Here is a 19,787-nt window from a genome sequence, read left to right on the forward strand (position 1 = left end):
CCCCTAGGTAAAGAATGCCAACTGGCTGAGGAAAAAAGGCTCATGGCGGGCAATTTGCTTCCCTTTTCGGGTCCATCCCGCGCTTTTTCCCTGTCGCGTGCGCGATGCTTTGCAAGGGGCGCGCAACGCTTTGCACGGGACCAGTCGACAGCGAGAGAGTCGAGCGAAAATTTTCTGTTCTGTGGAGAAGGACCGCTCGGGTTGCTTCTCTTTCCCCTCTCGCAGTTGTCCTCCTTTCGCAGCCCTCCTCCTCTTGCCGTACCCACGCCGCCCCACCCTCCCCGGCCGGCCCCGCCCTCCTCCTCTTGCTGTACCCACGCCACCCCACCCTCCCCATCGAGCCCCGCCCTCTTCCTCTTGCTGTACCCACGCCGCCCCGCCCTCCTCCTCTTGCTGTACCCACGCTGCCCCGCCCTCCTCCTCTTGCTGTACCCACGCCGCCCCACCCTCCCCGGCCAGCCCCGCGCTCCCCCGCCCGCCGTACCAGCACTGCGCCGCTGTTCCCTTTTGTCTCCGCCCCTTCCTGCCATACTCGCAGTCTCCGCCCCTCCCCGCCATATCCGCGCCGCCGAGAACTGCCTCCTCCGCTGTCAAGATGGGCGTGCCGCCTGCGAGGATGCGGTCACGGTGACCGTTTCTAGAGGGATTTGCCGAGGAATCTTGGCAGCAGCGGGCTCCCTATGGTGGCTGCCCCTTGACCACCCCCCTTCTGGTTCGTGCTCTCTCATCTCAATTTTCTCCAGCACTCTCTCTCTCCCTCTCTAATTTCTAATTTTATTTGCTATGTGTCATGATCTATGTGTCTTTGTAATGATTTCAGTCGATTGATTTGATTGTCTGAAGCAACGATTTGCTTTTGCCGGCTGTGGTATCTCAATGATTTGTGAAATCATGAAGTTTTTATCAATTGATATAGTTCCGTCTGCTACATGTGTTATCTAAATATCTTATAAATTGAAGGAGCGTTGTTTGTGTGGCACATGCTCAGCAGCAGACCTAGAATTTGGTCATGACGGGGGCTAAATTTCAATGGCCAAAATATATAACTAATTTATTTATGCTCTTGTATGTATTTTGAAGGAGCAATTGTGTGAAGCCTGCTGTTCAGAAGTAAATGTTTTGAAAGATTGGTGTTTCTGAAGCTTGCGTTCAGAGGTATGTATAATATAGATACGACCAAGTGTAGTACTAATTATAGCATTATTTTGCTTTGTCTAATTAATTTGTACATCGATTCTTTTCAGAGAAATACAAGTTTTTGCTGGCCAGATTGAAGGAATAAAGAACAAACTGGTCTTCTGTGCTACAGAGCAATCAAGTAAGCATTCCATGTCTTCTGAACAATTCCGTGACTGGATGTCCAATGGTTGGGATGAAAGTGGAAGGCATTCTCAGGAATGGATTAGAAACACCAATGAATTTGTGAATCATGCTTTTGATGGGGTTCGTAGTGCCAAGTATGGAATTCGCTGTCCTTGTGCAAAATGTTGCAATGATATTAGAAGAACAAACACTTTGATGACCTCTCACCTCTGCCAATGGGGTTTTATGCCCAACTACTATAGATGGACATCTCATGGGGAGCAGCCTAGAAGTGAACCTTTAAATCACAATACAATACAGACCCTGCCAACACTTCAGAAGCCAAAGAATTGAATCTAGCTTCAGCCTGCATTGTATAGGGTAGTTCTAAAGGATTTAAGATAGTAATGTTTACAAAAACCACATGTGTTAGACCTTTCTTAAATGGTTAACTCAACAAGCTTTACAATAGAATTACATTTACATGACTACGTAAAGCTATAGAGAAAAATCTTACCCTAAGAAACGATTCAACTGAAAACCGAATAATTATTTACCTGCTATATTACCCTAAGGAATTAACATCGATACACTGCAGCTCGTAAGAACTTGACTTGCAACTTTCGGTGAAAAGAAAACTCATAATAGTGAGAATGGAATATTGTTTCTCTAAGCATGATGGTACCTGCCCCATTAGCGGGTTGGATATTGAAACTGTGGCTTCCCTTTAACTTTTGCCATTTTGAGACAGAAGAAAGCATAATTTAGTGACAACTAAATCTGGTATAGCTTAACCGAAATCATATCATTATCTGCTTTGCACTAACGATACATTGCATCGAGAACAAGAAGGTAATTTGGGTAAGGTAGGTAATTTTGTGGGCATTACAACACTAATTTTGTGGCCCCACGTGTAAGAATGAGAGGGCGTGGTGCGACGGACGACCACCACCAAATGCCTTTTTTAGAAGAGTAAAGATTGGTGCTCTAGATTGGCTGATTGTCTAGCACTTGTTTCTAGCTACAAATTAACAGTTGGTTGATTTTCTCTCTTAGTAGGCTCACTGGTATACATGCAGCCTTATACCCCCTCTGTCCCTATTTTTTGGGCGTAAATATTCGTGTCTCACTGCATCAGGCGCTGTTTGTAAATTAGACTGAAATGCAGGGACATACCAAATGATTTTTATTTTGCATTTTGCACATGAGTCTGCCATGGTGCCACCCTTTTGGTTCCACTTTCATGTTTAGTTTTGGGTTCCACTTTCATGTTTAGTTTTGGGTTCTAGGACTTCTGCTTGATAACCACCTATATTTTGGTAAGTATGCATCTCAGATTGGTTGTGGTCATGAACAGGTTTGCTAATTGAACATACGTGCTTTGCTGGTCGTTCCTTTTTCTCCCCCAAAAGACTAGAATCTCGTTGTCATGTAATTTGATGCCTTCTTCCAGATCTGCACTCTTGAGTTTTGTTTGTCAATACACTGATCGACACACTGTCCTGTGCTTTCTTCTCACAATAGAGAAATGTTATTATCTTTTTTAGGATGTCATATTAACTGTGTGTACAGCTTGAGAGATTGCAGCCCTTTTAGCATAATTACTCCAATGCATGTGAACATAAGTTTATATGAGCATGCTTGAATATATTGATGCTACCACATAATTACTCCAATGCATCCGAACATATGAACGGAGTGAGTACATGTAGAGTCGCTTTTAAGTTAAAGGTACATACTGACTAGATATCTAATGAGATGTTGTTAATTACTACCATTGTATACATTGATGCTACCACATGATTGTCGTCTTATTTTCAGGAGCACAATGCCAGCTCAAATTTTTCTGCCGACGAGCCTGCGCATGCTGCAGATCAAGATGCATTTGGAGGTTTCTTCAATGAGATTGCAACAGGCACAATTACGTTCTCATCGCTGCTCATGAGTAGCCATAGCAACTGAATAGATCTTGCTTATGTAGTTTTTTGGAGTAGCAAAATCTAGCTACTTACTGATATGTGACAATAGTTGATATGGGACAATAGTAGGCATATCGTGTCATATTTTTTGGCCATAGCTAACTCTAGCATGCATGTACTGATCTGTCACGGCTGTAATCTGATCAGACATGTTATTTGAACGAAGACTGAGAATGAGTGAATATAATGTCTCCTGTGAAGTTTCTATTGGTTATTAATTTCTGCCACATTCGAATATATTTGAATTACGGTCATTTCAAATTCAACTATTGTCAATATGAATTTATATATGGTCAATATGAATTCCATATGGTTCCCTCGAGTGTAGTTTAGATCTTACTAGGTAAAGTCCTCTAGGGAAAGATGATGATGTGGCAAATCTGATTCAAATATTGGTCCCACACCTTTCCCTAGAGGTAAATTGACCCTAGGGATCATAACTTTCCACGTTGGCACATAGCTGCCATGTGATCTCTTTACCTAGAGTTCCAGCCACCAGGGAAAGAAATATTCCCCTAGAGTTGTACAAATGCCCCTAAGTAAAGCCCTCCTTCCCCACCATACTATACTTAGGGTTCTTTCCCTAGTGCGGTCACTAGGTAAAACATTTACCTAGTGTTTTTATGCTTTTTCCTAGAGTATTTGGTACTAGGGAAACCTGTGATTTCTAGTAGTGAACACGCGAGTTTTTCGAATGAACATATCCCAATGCGCAACATCAAGCAAAACACAGCTGACACTCTCCGACTTTGGAGCTTTAGAATTAACAAGATGCCGCTCAGGCTCTGGCTAGCTCGCGGGGAGAAAGTATTTCCTGAGAATTGCCTGTATGTTAGACCTGTCTTTTTCATATCCTTACCCGTTTTTTTTTGTCCTTTTGTAACTCAAACTCGACTCAGTTTTGAGTCTTTGGAATATATAAAGTAGACAATTGTCTGCCTTCTTATAAAAAAAAATACGGTACTGCTCATACTCTGTTTTTTTTTTGAGAGAGAGCATCATACTCTGGCTTTTTTTTTTTGAGGGGGGCATACTCTGGCTTCTAGAAAGTCGTAACTAAAGAAGATCCCAAGGTGAAAATGTCAGACAAAAATTGAAGCTCGGCGATAAAAGGCCGCTGGACCACTCGGCTTTGAGGAACCAGGCCCAATGGAGAGAAGAGGTACGGCGAGCCTCCTTGCGATCCATCATCCATGTATAACCGTGCCGTGCTTAAAGCCCACACGGGAACGGGAACTGAAGTTTGTTGCAGGCGCCCCAAAATTTATTTGCAGCCAGATCGGCTTCTTCGTCTTCCTAATTCCTCCACCAGACGAACCCTAGCGGCTGGGATCAAAACAACGAGCTAGCGCCAGCGGCCACTACTAGCCAAGATCGATGTCGGACTCCTGTTTCATGCCGTTCAAGCTTCACTACGCGGAGACGAAGAAGAACCTCTCCCAAGGCGACGCCGTCAACTCCGAGGTCGTCTCTGCCGGCGGGCACCTCTGGAGGATTACATGCTATCCACAAGGTAATGAAGAAAGCGGCTTTATCGACGACGACGACGAAGAAGAAGACGAGGAGCCGGCGGCCGATTACCTCGCGATCTACCTCGAGCTCACGAGCGAGTCCAAAGGCGTCAAGGCTATCTTCGAGGCTTTTCCCATGGAGAAGAACGGCGCGCCGTCTTCTTCCCATGCCAAAAGACTCATGGATGTTTTCTCATCCGAGGAGGACTTGCAATCCAACTGGGGGTGGCTACATTTTGTGAAGCGAATTGACCTCGGGAATCGCTACGTGGTTGACGGTGGGTCACTATTATGTGGGGGGTCATCGTCGTGCGCGACGACCCCCTATCCGTGCCGTGCTCCGACATCGGGACCCATCTTGGCCTACTCCTGGACCGCGCCTCCGCCGACGGTAACTCCGACGTCTCCTTCGTCGTCGGCGGGGACACGTTCCCCGCAAATCCCTAGTCTTCAACGCGGAGCTCTTTGGCTCCATGGCAGAGGCCACCATGTCGAGCATCACGTTGGAAGACATCACGCCCGCAACATTTGAAGTCTTCCTCCGGTTCATCTACACCGACGCCTTGCCCGGAGATGACGAGCTCGGTGAAGATGGCGACTCGCCTATCGAGATGTACAAGCATCTGCTTGCCGTGGCCGACCGGTACGCGATGGATAGGCTGAAGCTCATGTGTGCCAAGAAGCTGTGGGATGATGTGTCCGTGGATACGGTGGCCGAGACTTTATCTTATGCTGAAACATACAGCTGCGCCGAGCTGAAAACCAAGTGCATTGCCTTCTTTGCGGAGGAGAAAAACTTCAGGAAGGCCGTGTTAACCGATGGTTTCGTCAGGCTGGTTCACAAGTTCCCAGCGATTGTTGCCGAGCTGAGGGAGAAGCCCAAGAAGTAGCCACAGAGAGAGATGCATGTCCTGATGTTCAAGTAATTTACAATTTAGGTGTGGTTTATGCGCGCATGCATGTCTGGTTTGGTTTATAGATGTCCCTGTAATTTACAATTTAGGTGTGGTTTATGCATGTCTCGTATGGTTTACATGTTTGATGAATTAATTATAGGGGGGTAGCCTTACAGGGTGCCTTCCGACAAGGCCACATGCACGTGCTTTATTCGTCAAGAAACCCCTTCCGTGCGTGGGTCGAACGCGTTTTCTCTTGCCGTCGTAATTAATTCCCACCCTTCCGCAGACTGCCCCACCTTTTTTCTCCTTGACATTCACTGTACGTCTCTGGCCGCGAGCGACGCTCCTGCATACACGCATCATCCCCGCATAATTACATCTAGCAAGAATTCCGAATAATAGATACTCCCTTCAGGAAATAAGTCCACCCGAAAACGACGGAAAAAAGTGCATCCCAATTATTTGGGTACACAGGTCTGTCACAAATTCATTTTTCTAAGGAACAATTCACTTAAAAGCTAAGTACATAAAACAAACGAAATACATGGAGAGAAGTACACAAGTTATCCTCCATACAGAGTGTATCAAATGTGCAAATGAGGAAAAGAAATCCACCGAAACAGGTAGACAACTTACATCCCCACTTAGCATCACATACAGTTGGCAAGAGCATAACTGACATCTTCGATGCCTGCATAACAAAAAATTACGCCAAACTCAGCTCCAAAACCAAAACTCTTTCCAATTATCTGACATTTTGCTGAAATGATGAAGACAAACAGTATCAACAGAAATTCAAATTGCTATAAGGATTGATAGATGTGAAATAATTTCGCGTATAAAACAAAAGAGTTTTGTCTAGCAATCAGCCAAAACTAGATCATCCAAACTTCATTTGGCTTGTTAATCTGGCCATCAACAACAATATGGCTTGGTTCAGTATCCACTGCATTGGTTACATCATGTCTATTTGAAAACAATGTTACTGCAAAGCAAAGGTAAAACTACATCCTGGTATGACAAAGACACATCCGGTATATGAACATATATACAACTATATAAGGTAAAACTGCATCCTATCGTCCATGTCCTAACCTGCCATGTGTGGTCCCCAAATAGCAGGTAACACGCCGCACCTCCTCTGCTTTATCAGATCTCCCTCTTTTTTTGTTCTATGAGAAACTCCACACATCTAACAAAATTTACTTTCTCCAAGCTCACATGTAGATGTAACTTTTAACATCAGAATTACATCTAATAAATCAGGAAAGTAACTCTTAACATTTAAACTACATCTACCAAACTCATGAAAGTAACTGACATGTTGAAACTACATTTAGCAGAATCGTAAAGTAACTCCTAACTTGAAATTTACATCTAACTCACTCAAATGTAACATTCAAAATTGAAGTTACTTCTAACAATAATGGGATCCAACTCTTCTGCAATGGGATGATAGAAATGTATGCATTATAGGAGCTACTGCCGGTGCTTACCCTAGAAGTACCAGGTGAAGAAGCAGGTTGAAAGGTCATACCAAGGGGTGATCAACACGTATGAGAGCAAACACAACTACCTCATCCCAGCCACGCTATGCGACAACCCGCACCATCTGCATGTCCACCTCCTCCCTGCACATCACTTCCACCAGAACAATAACACCAGGTTGTTCCAGATGCCATCGCCGCCAGTGCAGCAGCACTCGGCCACCTTGCAGGCAATCCAACAGCTTCTTGCCGCTGCCGCAGGGTCGACGACGATGGCGGATCTTGCAGAGGGGAGCGGTGGCCTCGGTCACGGAGGGAGGTAGCCGCGGCTCACCCAGAGGTGGGAGGCAGCCTTGATTCGCGGAGAGAGGCGGCCGTAGCTCACGCGGAGGAGGGAGGTTGCGGCGGCGGCCTAGCGCCGAGGCCCAGCCTCGGTTCGTGGAGGGAGGGGGAGGCGGCGGCTCACGTGGAGTAGGGAGGTGGTGGCAGAGGCTCACGGGGAGGAGGAAGGTGGCAGCGGTGGCCTGGTGCGGAGGAGGAAGGTGGCGGCGTGGGGGAGGACTGAGTGGTGTGCGGCTGCGGTGGAGAGAAAACAAGAGAAAGAGATAAGACGAAGTAAACAGATGAGGGGAAAAAACGGACGCGGGATAGGTCGGCAGGAGAAAACGTTTCGGGGAGAAAAGCAACCGTGCGATTTGATCGGATGGTTCTCGCGCGTGCGCACTGCGCGTTACAAGAGAGTGCGCAGGCACAAATGAGATTCGGCGTTAATTATAATATCTTTCCCAAGCATGTTTTAGGGTATATGTGTCTTACCTCTGTTCCGCTACTCATGGGCCGAATCCCTCGGCTCATTGCCCTTCTTTGTCAGAGCTATCGGTTCATTTCTACTCCCTTTGTTTCTGATTGACGTTTTGGAAGGCAAAATTTGTCCGTCTTACAATTAAAAACAGAGGGAGTATTACGTTTTTTTTTCCTTTTCTTCCCGTGAGCCTGCCCCTTTGACCCATTTCCTTTAGATCGCCTATATGCATCCAGGCCTAGCGGACTGCCATCCAGAATGAACACCCATTTCGAATGCGTGTTGGTTGCAGATACTTTGTCTCGGGATTTGTATGTACTTCCACTAGCGGGATTTCATTAAAAAAACCACTAAAATTACCAAATAAAATCCGGGCCAGCAACAGCCGATGATGTCTTGGGTCGGGTAGAAACTGACGTGGCATGAAAAACGAGCGTCGAAAATAGGTCGAAGAAGATGACATGGCATCTGATTGGCGGCCGTGTTGTCGGCCGGAAACACAATCAACCAACTTAATTATTGACCAGCCGCTCGAAAAGTTGTGATTTTGTGAGACTATTAAAAACAATCATGATTTTGTGAAATTTCGCTATACTGTGTTGATGTTCGTTGCTCTAATATTTTTGCTCTTGTTATTTGTTACGGAGTACTACTCAATATATAAGAAGTTTTTTTTAGGGAAACTCAATATATAAGAAGTAAAACACAAAGTAGAGTAGAGTTGTAGCCCATGGGCTGGACTGTAGCTTATGGGCTCGACTGTAGCCCATACAGAGCCCTGCCGTGTCCATGGGCCACGAACGACCATATATATTCTTCTCGGTGGGTTTTAGCTTCGGCCACTGGGCGCTCGGCGGCGACACAATCCCTAATCCCTAGGAGAGTAGCAGCGAGCAAGTCTCGGGCGGCGGCAGGGCAGCGAGGAAGCGGACTCCCGGAGGACAGCGGCCGGCGGAGCCTCGACACCGATCTCCATCACCACCAGCAGGCCAACCGCCGCCGGCAGTGAGTGCCCCCCCCTCTGTTTCCTTCTTCTTCGGTTCCTGAATCTATGGTTCGGTGGTTTCTGAATGGGTGCGCTGTTAAACTGCGCAGTGAGCAAGGGAGCCAAGGCGACGGGGCCGGGGCCGGAGGCGCGGACCACCGTGGTGAGTTCCGCCGCCGTCCAGTTCAGCGTGGATTACGAGCAAGCCAAGCAGCTTCCCATCGGCAAGGCCGTCTACTCGGAAGTCGTCTCCACCGGGGCACACCTCTGGAGGATTGAGTGCTTCCCCCGTGCGGACGATTTGAAGGACGAGGAGGAGTACCTTTCTGTCTGTATCACCCACATGAGCAAAATGAGCCGAAGCATGAGGGCCATCTTGGAGGTCTACCTCATGGACAGGAACGGCATACCATCTAGAACGGAAACTGAAAGGACACTTAAAACCTTCCGAGCCAAGGGCGGCTCCATCGGATGCTCATCATTCATCAAGGGAACTACTGTGGAGAAAGACTACCTACTAGAGGGACACATCACATTCGTATGTGCCATCATTATCATACGCGACGGCTGTATTCCCGTGCCACCTTCAGACATTGGGGTCCATCTTGGTAGCTTGCTAGATCACACGGACGGGACGGATGTGGCATTCATCGTCGATGGCGAGACATTCCATGCTCACCGTGCGGTGCTTGCTGCCCGCTCGCCGGTCTTCAGAGCGGAGCTCTTTGGCTCCATGGCTGAGGCTACAATGTCTTCCATCGAGCGGCACGACATCATGCCCGCTACATTCAAAGCTATGCTTCACTTCATCTACACGGACGCCTTACCTGGAGACGACGAGCTGGGGTGCTCTCCTGTCGAGGTGCTTCAGGATCTACTTGCCGCGGCAGACCGATATGCACTAGACAGGTTGAAGCTGATCTGTGCCCAGAAGCTATTGGAGCATTTGTCTGTTGATACAGTTGCAACTACGTTAGCTTGCGCTGAGACATACAACTGTCCGGAGCTGAAGAACAAGTGCTTTGACTTCTTCGCGGTGGAGAAAAATTTCAAGAAGGCCGTGTTCACTGCTGGCTTTGCGATGTTGTTGCAGAAATTCCCATCAATTACTGATGAGCTGAAAAGCAAGGTCGAGACATAACATATACATCCAGATGTCAACAGTTCAGGCATTAGCTTTAATATGGTGTTTTGAAGAATTTGGTGAGTGATATATAATGTCTTCTCTAGCATATTGGGACATGTACTACTTGTAGTTGATAATCTGGGAGCCTGATCTTTAAAGAATTCATCTTCTTGCAGAATCTTCTCCTTATGTAGTATCGCGCTAAGTTGCTGCCAAGCAATACTTGATAAGTGAGCAGAAGTGGATTTTCAGATAGCACAGAAGCAAAGCTAAGGAGAATTTGCTAACTATACTGGTGCATTTGTGGTTTTGGCTCTCTGTTCTCTTGGGCATGTCATGTCCTGAACCTTGGCTTATGCTTGATGCTTTTGCTACACCGTTGTAACTATTAAGATATTTAGTATCTAGCTATCTAGACCTGGGTTCATGAGTACTATGTGATCAATGCAAGCATGTCGCAACTGAGAACACCTGAGTACTGATGTTGTCATACCAAAATTATGGGGTATTGCTGTTTTCGTAGTTCAGTCTGAACTATCTTATACTGCCATCATTTGATGAGTGAAATCTGTGCTGCCATAAATAACAACATTACACCATGACAAAAAATCAGGTATTACTCTTTGTATCTTCTATCCCTCGTATGATGTGAATTGCACATTGATTAAGGGCAAGACCTCTCTGACAGATAATGCCTCGTTTTGGTGTCAGCTTATCTGAACCTTAGTTTTTTTTTGTTTGTGCTTACAAATGGAAGAATCAATTAGGCGGTGAACATTTGTGCATGTACAAAATTAGTTTGTGTATGTTTAAATGTTTTATTAGTGCTAGAAATCTCCATAATTCGTTTGTTTTAAAAGAGTGCCAGATTCTTGAGTTGTTCAGGTGCTGTAAATTGAATTCCTGACATGCATAATATTGTGAATGTGCTGAATGTCGTGGTGGTGTCACGGCAGATGCCATAGCATGGCTTAACTTGAGGCCGATGGACAAAGGAGGAATCGGAGGAGGGAGGACGTGAAGGGAAACAACGCACAAGTTACACAAACACATACAGATTTACCCAGGTTCGAAGCTCTCTTGCCGAGGTAAAACTCCTACTCCTACTTTGTTGTATTAGCCGGGATAGACAAACTCTACAATGGCGCTCCTTGAGCTGTATTCGTGAGGAAGAAGAAGAAGGAGAAACCCTAGATGCCTAAGTGCTTCGTCTCTCTTTATAGAGGGGTAAGGTTCTATTTATAGGCCGCCCATGTCACATTGACATGTGGGCTGAGTCCTAACGTCACCTTCCTAGGGCCTCGCCGGGCATGCGGCTTGGTTCCCTCCCGGTGGCACCGTTGGGGACAAGACAACTTTACTTTTCCTGGCACCCTGCAGCAAATACCGCTATCCTCTGCCGGCTTCCGTCAGAGATTCTCTTTCGGTGTTTCTTTTCAGCAGTCGCCTGGCACCGGTACGTAAGTGGCGACTGCCTTTTCCACGATAATGATGACGCTGCTTTACCCTCTGTCACGTGGTCAGGATAAGACCGTTGAGAGATCTCGGCGTGGGCCGAGATCAAGGTGCTCGCCCTTATCCTGCAAGCTCATAAGACAATATAGTCATGCCGGCATACATCCAGGATGCCGGTTTAGTGTTAGTTTGACTTTACGATGCCGGCATACATAACCATGCCGGCTTTGCCTCCGTCATCTCGGCTAGAGTTGTGTCGTCATGACCCTACCCGGGGTCATCCCCTCGACACTAGTCTCCGAAACTGTTGCGGTCCGGCAAGGAAGAATGTCGGGCCACGACAGTTTCCCAAAGACAAACCACCAAATCCTACCAGGGCTTAGCCGAAAAGGATGCCGAGACAGCCCCAAGTTCTCCTAGCCGAGATCAGTTCATTCCGACATTCCGGGTCGGCGTGCTTATCCAGCCCCTAGCCGAGATTCTTTTCTTCTCCATGGCCAACAGTTGAATTTTACTTCTGCTGATATTAACGCCACCTGTGACTTGGACTCTGCACCCCTCTAAACTAACGGGAGGATAAGATCCGATTTACTGCTGGTGCGCCTTTTGAGGCGAACACAGCGTTCCATCGGGCAGCAAAGCCGACAGAGCCATTAAGAGGGGAATTTCGGTTCCCACGCGGACACTTATCCTCCCGGATCCGACGGGATTCTCTGTCCCACGCCGCACGGTAACCAAGTGTATGCGCTTTGATGGGAATAACTGCCCCCAAGTCGTGCGCAATCTTCCCGTTGGCCACAGAGATAGTGGGTGTGGAGGATCCGCGCCCCATTACTGTGCCGTGAGCATAAATAGAAAGGGGAGGGTGAGGGTAAAAAACCCTTCGCACTCTTGGTCTTCTTCGCCTTCCTTTGCTCTTTTGCTCTCTGCGCACTCCGCCGCCGCAGCTAGCCCCGAGCTTCTCCGCCGCTGCGGTTTCTGCTCTCCGCCACCGAGCTCGCCGCCGCAAGTTCGCTCGCACTCGCTTGGGTCTCCGCCACACTTCTTTGCTCGCCCGAGCCTCACGCGAGCGCCTTCCTCACCGAAAACACAAACCCTAGATCTACTCCTAAACCATGGCTTCTTCTTCCCGCAACCCCGCCGTCGACCCTGCAGCTCAGGAGGTTGAGGAGAGGACCGGTTCGGAGCGAGCTGGCTGGGAGGGCTCTGATGTCACTCCGGCGGACATCGAGTGGCTCCACCGCTCCCGGCGGATTCCGGAGGACGTCAAATGTTGGGTTCCCGGTGACGAGACCGTGCCGACTTCAGAGCTCGGTGAGCATGTCGTTTTCCTTGCTCACTTCGTACACGGTTTCGCTCTTCCGACTAGCGATTTTCTTAGGAACTTCCTAGATTTTTTCGGCCTCCAGCCGCACCACCTTCCGGCGAATACCGTCCTTACTCTCTCGGCATTCGTCACTTGCTGCGAGGGTATCTCGGCCTCTGGCCCTCCATTGACCTGTGGGCTAGATACTTCATGTTCCGGCCCCAGGTTCTTCCCGACAAGGAGAATCCCGGCGTCGCTAAGCCGATGACCCAATGCGGCGCCGCCACCGTTATACCTCGCCGAGGTTCGGCCTTCACTTGGATTCAGGGTCTTGAGTCCTGTAAAAAGTGGCTCAAGACCTTCTTTTACATTAAGAACACGTCCGACACCGACAGAATCTACTTGCCGAGATTCGAAGTCGGCCCCCCGGAGGAGAAGTGGAACTGGACATACGACCCGGAGGAAACCCTCCCGGAGGTCAACGAGATCCACGCCGGCATCGAACTCAAGGACAACGGGATGATGGCTGACGACTTGTTGGCCACCTTCATATACCGGCGTCTATGTCCGCTCCAGCGCCGAGTACACAAGATGTGCTTTTATGGCGGCGTCTATGTCAACTTTCAAGCTCACTCATGCTGAAGTCCGGCGCCGGGTCAAGGCGATCGCCAAGACGAGCATGTCGGAGAGATGGACGTGGTTATGCCGGCATACAGCCGGGATCGCCCCGCTCCTCCAGTAAGTTTTGTTCTCATTTAACTCCTGTTCATATCCGACATATGGTTATGCCGGCATTTACCTGACGAAGGCCTATCTCGGCTCAACCTGATTTCTTTATGCAGAGGTTCTCTCTTCAGCGTAACGAGGACGGGAATTCTCTGGATAAACGCTTCACGGCCCCGCGCATGTCCATTGACGTCGAGGACCCGGACTCCGAGGATTTTATGCCGATTGCCCATGCTGGCCCTCGTCGTGTCGAATGTAAGGGTCTCAAACATTTTCTCGCAGTCCTTATAGTATTCGTCACCAAAATACTTATTCCTGCTCTATCCCGGAAATAGCCGACTCAGGCGAGCCTGCTGCTGAGGCATCGGACCCGGCTGCCGCTGCGGTGCCGGTCCGAGAGAAACGCGCAGTCTCGAAGCACGCCGCCGAAAAAGATCTTCCGCAGAACATGAAGCGGAAGAAAAATGCGGCACGTGCACCCAAAACTAAGCCCCTGGTCGCTGGGTAAGGCCAATATCACCTCAATCATCGATGTTGGTTTTTTTTCTTTATTGTCAAGCCAACGCCTAACTTTTATTTTTGCAGGGCGACTCTGACGGCTACGCAATCTAAGACGTGTATCGTGTCTGAGATCCCGGCTGCTCCATCTCCCCGTGTCGAGGCTGCGACCCAAGCCACGAGTGAGACCGAGGCTGCCGTGGACCCGACATCCTCCGTCTGGGATGTCGGCCCGAGCATCGATGCTACGATCATCGACCACACCGGGATGCCCGCGGCCGGGAGCTCGGCAGCCGGGGCTACTCCTTCCTCGGCAACAGTCGAGACATCGACGGAGCCGTAGGTCATGGAGATACCACAACAACCAGCAACGGGGCCCCAAGAACCCCAAGGGCCACAGCCATCGTCACCACCGCAACCGGAAGCCGCTCAGCTTGCTGTCGCAAGGGCCAAGAAGGCTAAGAGCTCCGCAACCCTGGCGGGATCGGCGCCTCCGGGTTCCTCTGGCCCGCAGACTTCCGGAAGGCACCAGGAAGTTCCCCTCCGAACGACAGTTCGTAATGGACTGGAACAGCGCCGACAACTACGAGGTGACCTCTAGCACCCTTCAGTCGGCTCGACAAAGCCCCCTGGTGGGACCTCCACCTGCAGCGACTCCAGAATCGGTGTCTACCTGGATGTACCAAGCATGGGTGGCCTTGTTTGAGGCCAGCCCATCTGCAGAGGTACGAAGAATTTCTTAAAAGATTTTACTTTTAATTTCAGTATAGTATCCATACTCCTAGTCCCCGAGGTTTAGGACGAGTAAGAATTAGTCGGCTTGAAGCTTATCCCCTTAAAACTTCAAACACTCTGTAACACTTAGAAAGTTCAAACACTTATTCCCCGAGATTCAGGCCGGGTTTAGAATAGTCGCCCTGAAGGTTTAGAAACTTCTAACACTTACTCCCCGAGATTCAGGCCGGGTTTAGAATAGTCGGCCTGAAGCTTTAGAAACTTCAAAACCTTATTCCCCGAGATTCAGGCCGGGTTTAGAATAATCGGCCTGAAGCTGTAGAAACTTCAAACACTTATTCCCTGAGATTCAGGCCGGGCGCAAAAGTCATAAAACTACCCTTTTGGAAAAAAATAACCTCGACGAATTCGCTTGGCAATATCTGAATTAGGAAAGAAATGCCGGGTTAAGACAATGCGCATCCCGAATCGCTTTCTTGCTTGTTTCCGCAATCGCTTTTCATGTGTTCAGTTATCTCGTACCCATCTCTAGCTTGCCATGAAGCTGGGTTGCGGACAGCAGCGAAGTCGTAGAGAGGATTTTCAATACTGACACACTACTAAACCGACATAACATTACACAACTAAGCGACACCGACATACGCAAGATATTTGCGATCCTACATTTAAATGACATGGAAGTCCCCGAGTCCCTTTTAAGAACCCGGCGGATAATTTCATTATCTTAAAACATTCAACATAAAGAGAAAACGATACAAATACTCATCTCTCAAGTATAGAACGGACGAAGCAAAGCTACATTCCATGGCCTCTTGGTCTCCTCGCCTGACCGGTCCATCCTGTTCGCCTTGGGATCTTGTGCATCTATAAGATAGTAGGAATCATTGTGAAGCGCTTTGCTCACAATGGGGGTGACAGTTTGTGCATGCCGGCTGTGCGCTGCACAAGCCGGAGAACGAGGTCCCCTTACCGGAATACCCGCGGGTTGACCTTTCGGCCGTGATAACGCCTTGGGTGCTGTTGATAGATAGCCGACCGAGACAGAGCCAATTCCCGTGCTTCTTCGAGCAGGTCGACATCATTTTCTCGGGCCTCTTTTACCTCGGCTTCCGTATACATGGTCACTCATGAAGAGTCATGTTCAATGTCGGCTGGTAGGACAGTTTCCGCCCCATATATGAGGAAAAATGACGTGTAGCCTGTGGAGCGATTGGGAGTCGTCCTGAGACTCCATAGCACAGCCTGGAGTTCGTCCAGCCAGCATCCCGGAGTACGTTCCAATGGTTAGCCGAGGTTTTATGCCGGCTAAAACCATGCCGTTTGCTCTTTCAACTTGTCCATTGGATTGAGAATGTGCTACGGAAGCGATATCCAGTCGGATTTTCTTTTCCGCACAAAATCACGCGAAAGGTCTCTCCGCGAAGTTCGTTCCATTATCCGTGATGACACTGTGCGGGTACCCATATCTCAAGATGATGTCCTTCAGAAATGACACCGCGGTCTTGCTGTCACACTTTCGGATCGGCTTTACCTCTATCCACTTGGTGAACTTGTCAACCATAACCAAGATATGCGTCCTGCCTCCTCGCGCTCTTTTGAAAGGTCCCACCATATCCAAACACCAAACCGCAAACGGCCAAGTGATTGGAATAGTCTTGAGTTCGGATGCTGGCATATGAATCTTGCTGGCATATCTCTGGCAGCCGTTACACTTTCTGACTATGTCTTCTGCTTCCTGTAGTGCACTTGGCCAGTAGAAACCATGTCGGAATGCCTTTCCCACTAGCGTTCGTGAAGACGCATAATGGCTGCACTCTCCTTGATGAATATCCCTGAGTATTTCTTGCCCTTCTTCCGGCTCGACGCATCGCTGCAGGACATTTGTGACACTCCTCTTGTATAGCTCGCCATTGATGATGGTGTATGCCTCCGCCCTTCTCTGAATTTGTCTTACCGACACTTCCTCTTTCGGGAGACTCCCATATTTGAGGTAGGACATTATCGATTGCCCAAACCGGCACAGGACGAGTGGTGAAAATCGGCTTATCCGGTACGTCTATCTCCATTGGCTCAATCGCCATTGCTTCTGCCGAGTTAAGGCGCTCAGTCCCCGGGTTACTGGAACCGTTGCCACTGTCAATGTCCATGGGGGTGACGTCGGCTTTTGAGCTCACCGGGATAAATATCGACTCCGATTCTGGTGATGCCTTGATGGATTGTTTGCGTAAATGCTCTAAGGCCACACCAGACGGAATGGCCTGTCGCGTTGAGCCGAGTTTCGACAATGTGTCGGGTGTCGGCTGCTTCGTTCTCCGCCCGCGGTATATGGTGAAACTCGCACCCTTCGAAGTGGCCACTGATCTTCTGAACATGAAACGGTATAGCGCCATATTGGCATCCAATGCATCCCAATTGCCGAAAGCTTGCTGGACTACCAGATCGGAATCACCAAAGCATTGAATCCGGCGGACTCCAATTTCCTTTTCCATTTTCAGTCCGTGCACAAGTGCCTCATACTCGGCAACATTGTTGGATGCTGTGAAGTGAATTTGCAATACGTACTTAAGTTGGTCGCGCTTCGGCGAGGTCAGAACTATGCCGGCACCAAGCTCACTTTTCATCTTAGAGCCGTCAAAATGCATTTTCTAGTAGTTAGTTTCCGAGGGCGGTGGTTCATACTCCATCTCGGTCCAATCCACCAAGAAATCCACCAGAGCCTGAGATTTCACGACATCCCGCATGCCGTACTGCAGCGCATAGGGTGCCAGCTCGGCAGCCCATTTGGCTACTCGGCCGCTCGTGTCTTTGTTACTCATGATTTCCGAGACGGGCGCCTCGCATATAACTCGGATCTGATGTGCCTCAAAGTAATGCTTCAGCTTCTTTGCCGCCATATACACGCCATACGCCATTTTTTGGTAATGGGGGTAATTCTGCTTAGACGATGATAACACCTCGCTCAAGTAATACACCGGCCTTTGCACCGATTTTCCGTCTTCATCTCTTTCCACCACGATGACGGCACTAACAACTCGGTTGGTTGCTGCTATGTATAACAACATCGGCTCCTTCTCCATTGGCGAGGCTAATATCAGTGTCGTAGCGATCATCTACTTCAACTCTTGAAAAGCCAGGTCTGCTTGTGGCGCCCACATAAACTTGTCGGTGTTCTTCATCAGCTGGTATAAGGGCATTGCCTTTTCACCCAGCCGACTAACGAAACGACTTAGTGATGCTAAGCATCCAGTGAATTTTTGCACATCTTTGAGGCATTTCGGCAATTTCATCCTTTCTATGGCAGCAATTTTCACATGATTTGTTTCGATACCTCGGCTTGATACTAGGAATCCAAGCAACTTCCCTGCCGGCACACCGAATGTGCATTTGGCCGGGTTCAGCTTCATCCGGAATCTCCTCAGATTTGCGAATGTTTCCCGGATATCATCCAGAAGCGTGGCGATTTCCTTGGTTTTTATGACGACATCGTCGACATATACCTGCACATTTTTTCCGAGTTGGTCGTGCAAGCATATCTGCATGCATGTTTGATAAGTAGCCCCTGCATTTCTCAAACCAAACGGCATAGTACGATAGCAATAAGCCCCGAACGGGGTGATAAATAATGTCTTTATTTGATCATTAGGGTTCAGTGGTATCTAGTGAAAACCAGAGTACGCGTCTACAAAAGACAGCAACTCACCCCGGCTGTAGAATCGATCACTTGATCAATCCAAAGTAATGGAAAAGGATCTTTGGGACATGCCTTGTTTAGGCTGGTGTAGTCGATACACATGCGCCATACCTTGGCAGCAGTTGGGTCGTCTTTCTTCTTCTCAACCATGACCGGGTTTGCCAGCCAGTCGGGATGCAACACTTCCATGATGAAGCTAACAGTTAGAAGCCGGGATACCTCTTCCGATATGACTTTCCTTCTGTCGTCAGCGAAGCGTCGAAGGGGCTGCTTCACCGGTCATGCGTCTAGTCTGACATGTAATGAGTGCTCAGCCAACTCCCTCGGCACACCCGGCAGGTCTTGATTTGACCATGCGAAGATGTCTCGATTCTCACGGAGGAAGCTGGTGAGCTCGCCTTCCTATTTTTCACCCAGGCCGGCACCAATGATGACGGTGCGGTCCGGGAACTCGCTGTCAACCTGTACCTTCTTTGTCTCATTGGCTGCCTGAGAAGTCACACTTCCATGGGGATTGGTCATAACCGGCAGGCTAATTTGTGCCACCTGAGCCATCGCAACCGCTTCTTGTAGCTTCTTCTTCTCGCCAGCGATGACCAGTGACTCGGCCCAAGCAGATCCGGCCGCTGCGCACTCCATTAAGCGTTTGTAGTTGCCAGTGATGGTTATGGTACCATTTGGTCCTGGCATCTTCATCTTCAGATAGCCAATTTGAGTAGTATCCATGAACTTGGCGAGTGCCGGTCTGCCAAGCAGCGCATGGTACGGACTACTAAGGTCCACCACCTCGAACACTAGGTTCTCGGTCCGACAGTTCTCCCTGGTGCTGAATAAGACGTCGACTCAGATCTTGCCCACCGGGGCACGAGACACTTCCGGCACAATACCGTGAAAGGTAGTCCGGTTGGGCTCAAGCATGTTATCAGTAATGCCGAGTTTAAGTATCGTGTCCCGTTACAACATATTTATGCTGCTCCCATTATCAATGAGAACACTAGTGAACTTGACGTTAATGTCGGGCCCGATGAGTGTCGGGTCGACCACCAGAGCGTATCCACCAGGGTTGGGCATAACTTTAGGATGGTCTGCCCGGTTCCAGTTGATCTCCTGCTCCGACCAGTACATGAACTTTGGAACAGCAGGCATAACAGCATTGACCTCCATCTCTCGCCTGCGCTGAGTTTGCTTGTCAGTTGGCTCAGTGATGAAGATCATGTAGCTTTGATGATGCTCCTTGTACTCCATTCATGTTGCGGAATACCTTGGTCTTCCACATGATTGACGA

The 19,787-nt window shown here is 48.7% G+C and overlaps 1 protein-coding gene, 1 long non-coding RNA gene and 1 pseudogene across 4 annotated transcripts; 2 read left to right on the forward strand and 1 right to left on the reverse strand.

Annotated features, from left to right (window-relative positions):
• Positions 1–4,274: 4,274 nt before the first annotated feature.
• On the forward strand, positions 4,275–5,736 carry LOC100839109 (annotated as a pseudogene).
• Positions 5,688–7,796, reverse strand: LOC106866312. Of its 2 annotated transcripts, XR_001406648.2 has the most exons (3): positions 6,787–7,796; positions 6,328–6,382; positions 5,688–6,037 (listed from the first exon to the last, which is right to left on the reverse strand). It is a non-coding gene; the product is annotated as an uncharacterized LOC106866312 (long non-coding RNA). The 2 variants fall into 2 exon arrangements; XR_001406647.2 differs by lacking the exon at positions 5,688–6,037 and having other exon boundaries at positions 6,088–6,382.
• Positions 7,797–8,835: 1,039 nt separating this feature from the next.
• On the forward strand, positions 8,836–10,644 carry LOC100839416 (BTB/POZ and MATH domain-containing protein 1). 2 transcript variants are annotated; one of them, XR_001406801.2, is made up of 3 exons: positions 8,836–8,985; positions 9,076–10,168; positions 10,268–10,644. XR_001406801.2 is itself a non-coding variant. In XM_014900643.2 (2 exons), coding segments are annotated over exons 1-2 (1,032 nt in total). In that variant the 5' UTR covers positions 8,836–8,984; the 3' UTR covers positions 10,107–10,266. The 2 variants fall into 2 exon arrangements, 1 of the variants encoding a protein (XP_014756129.1); XM_014900643.2 differs by lacking the exon at positions 10,268–10,644 and having other exon boundaries at positions 9,076–10,266.
• Positions 10,645–19,787: the final 9,143 nt, after the last annotated feature.

The sequence above is a fragment of the Brachypodium distachyon genome, chromosome 3 (assembly GCF_000005505.3).
Source record: "Brachypodium distachyon strain Bd21 chromosome 3, Brachypodium_distachyon_v3.0, whole genome shotgun sequence".
Classification (NCBI taxonomy): Eukaryota; Viridiplantae; Streptophyta; class Magnoliopsida; order Poales; family Poaceae; genus Brachypodium; species Brachypodium distachyon.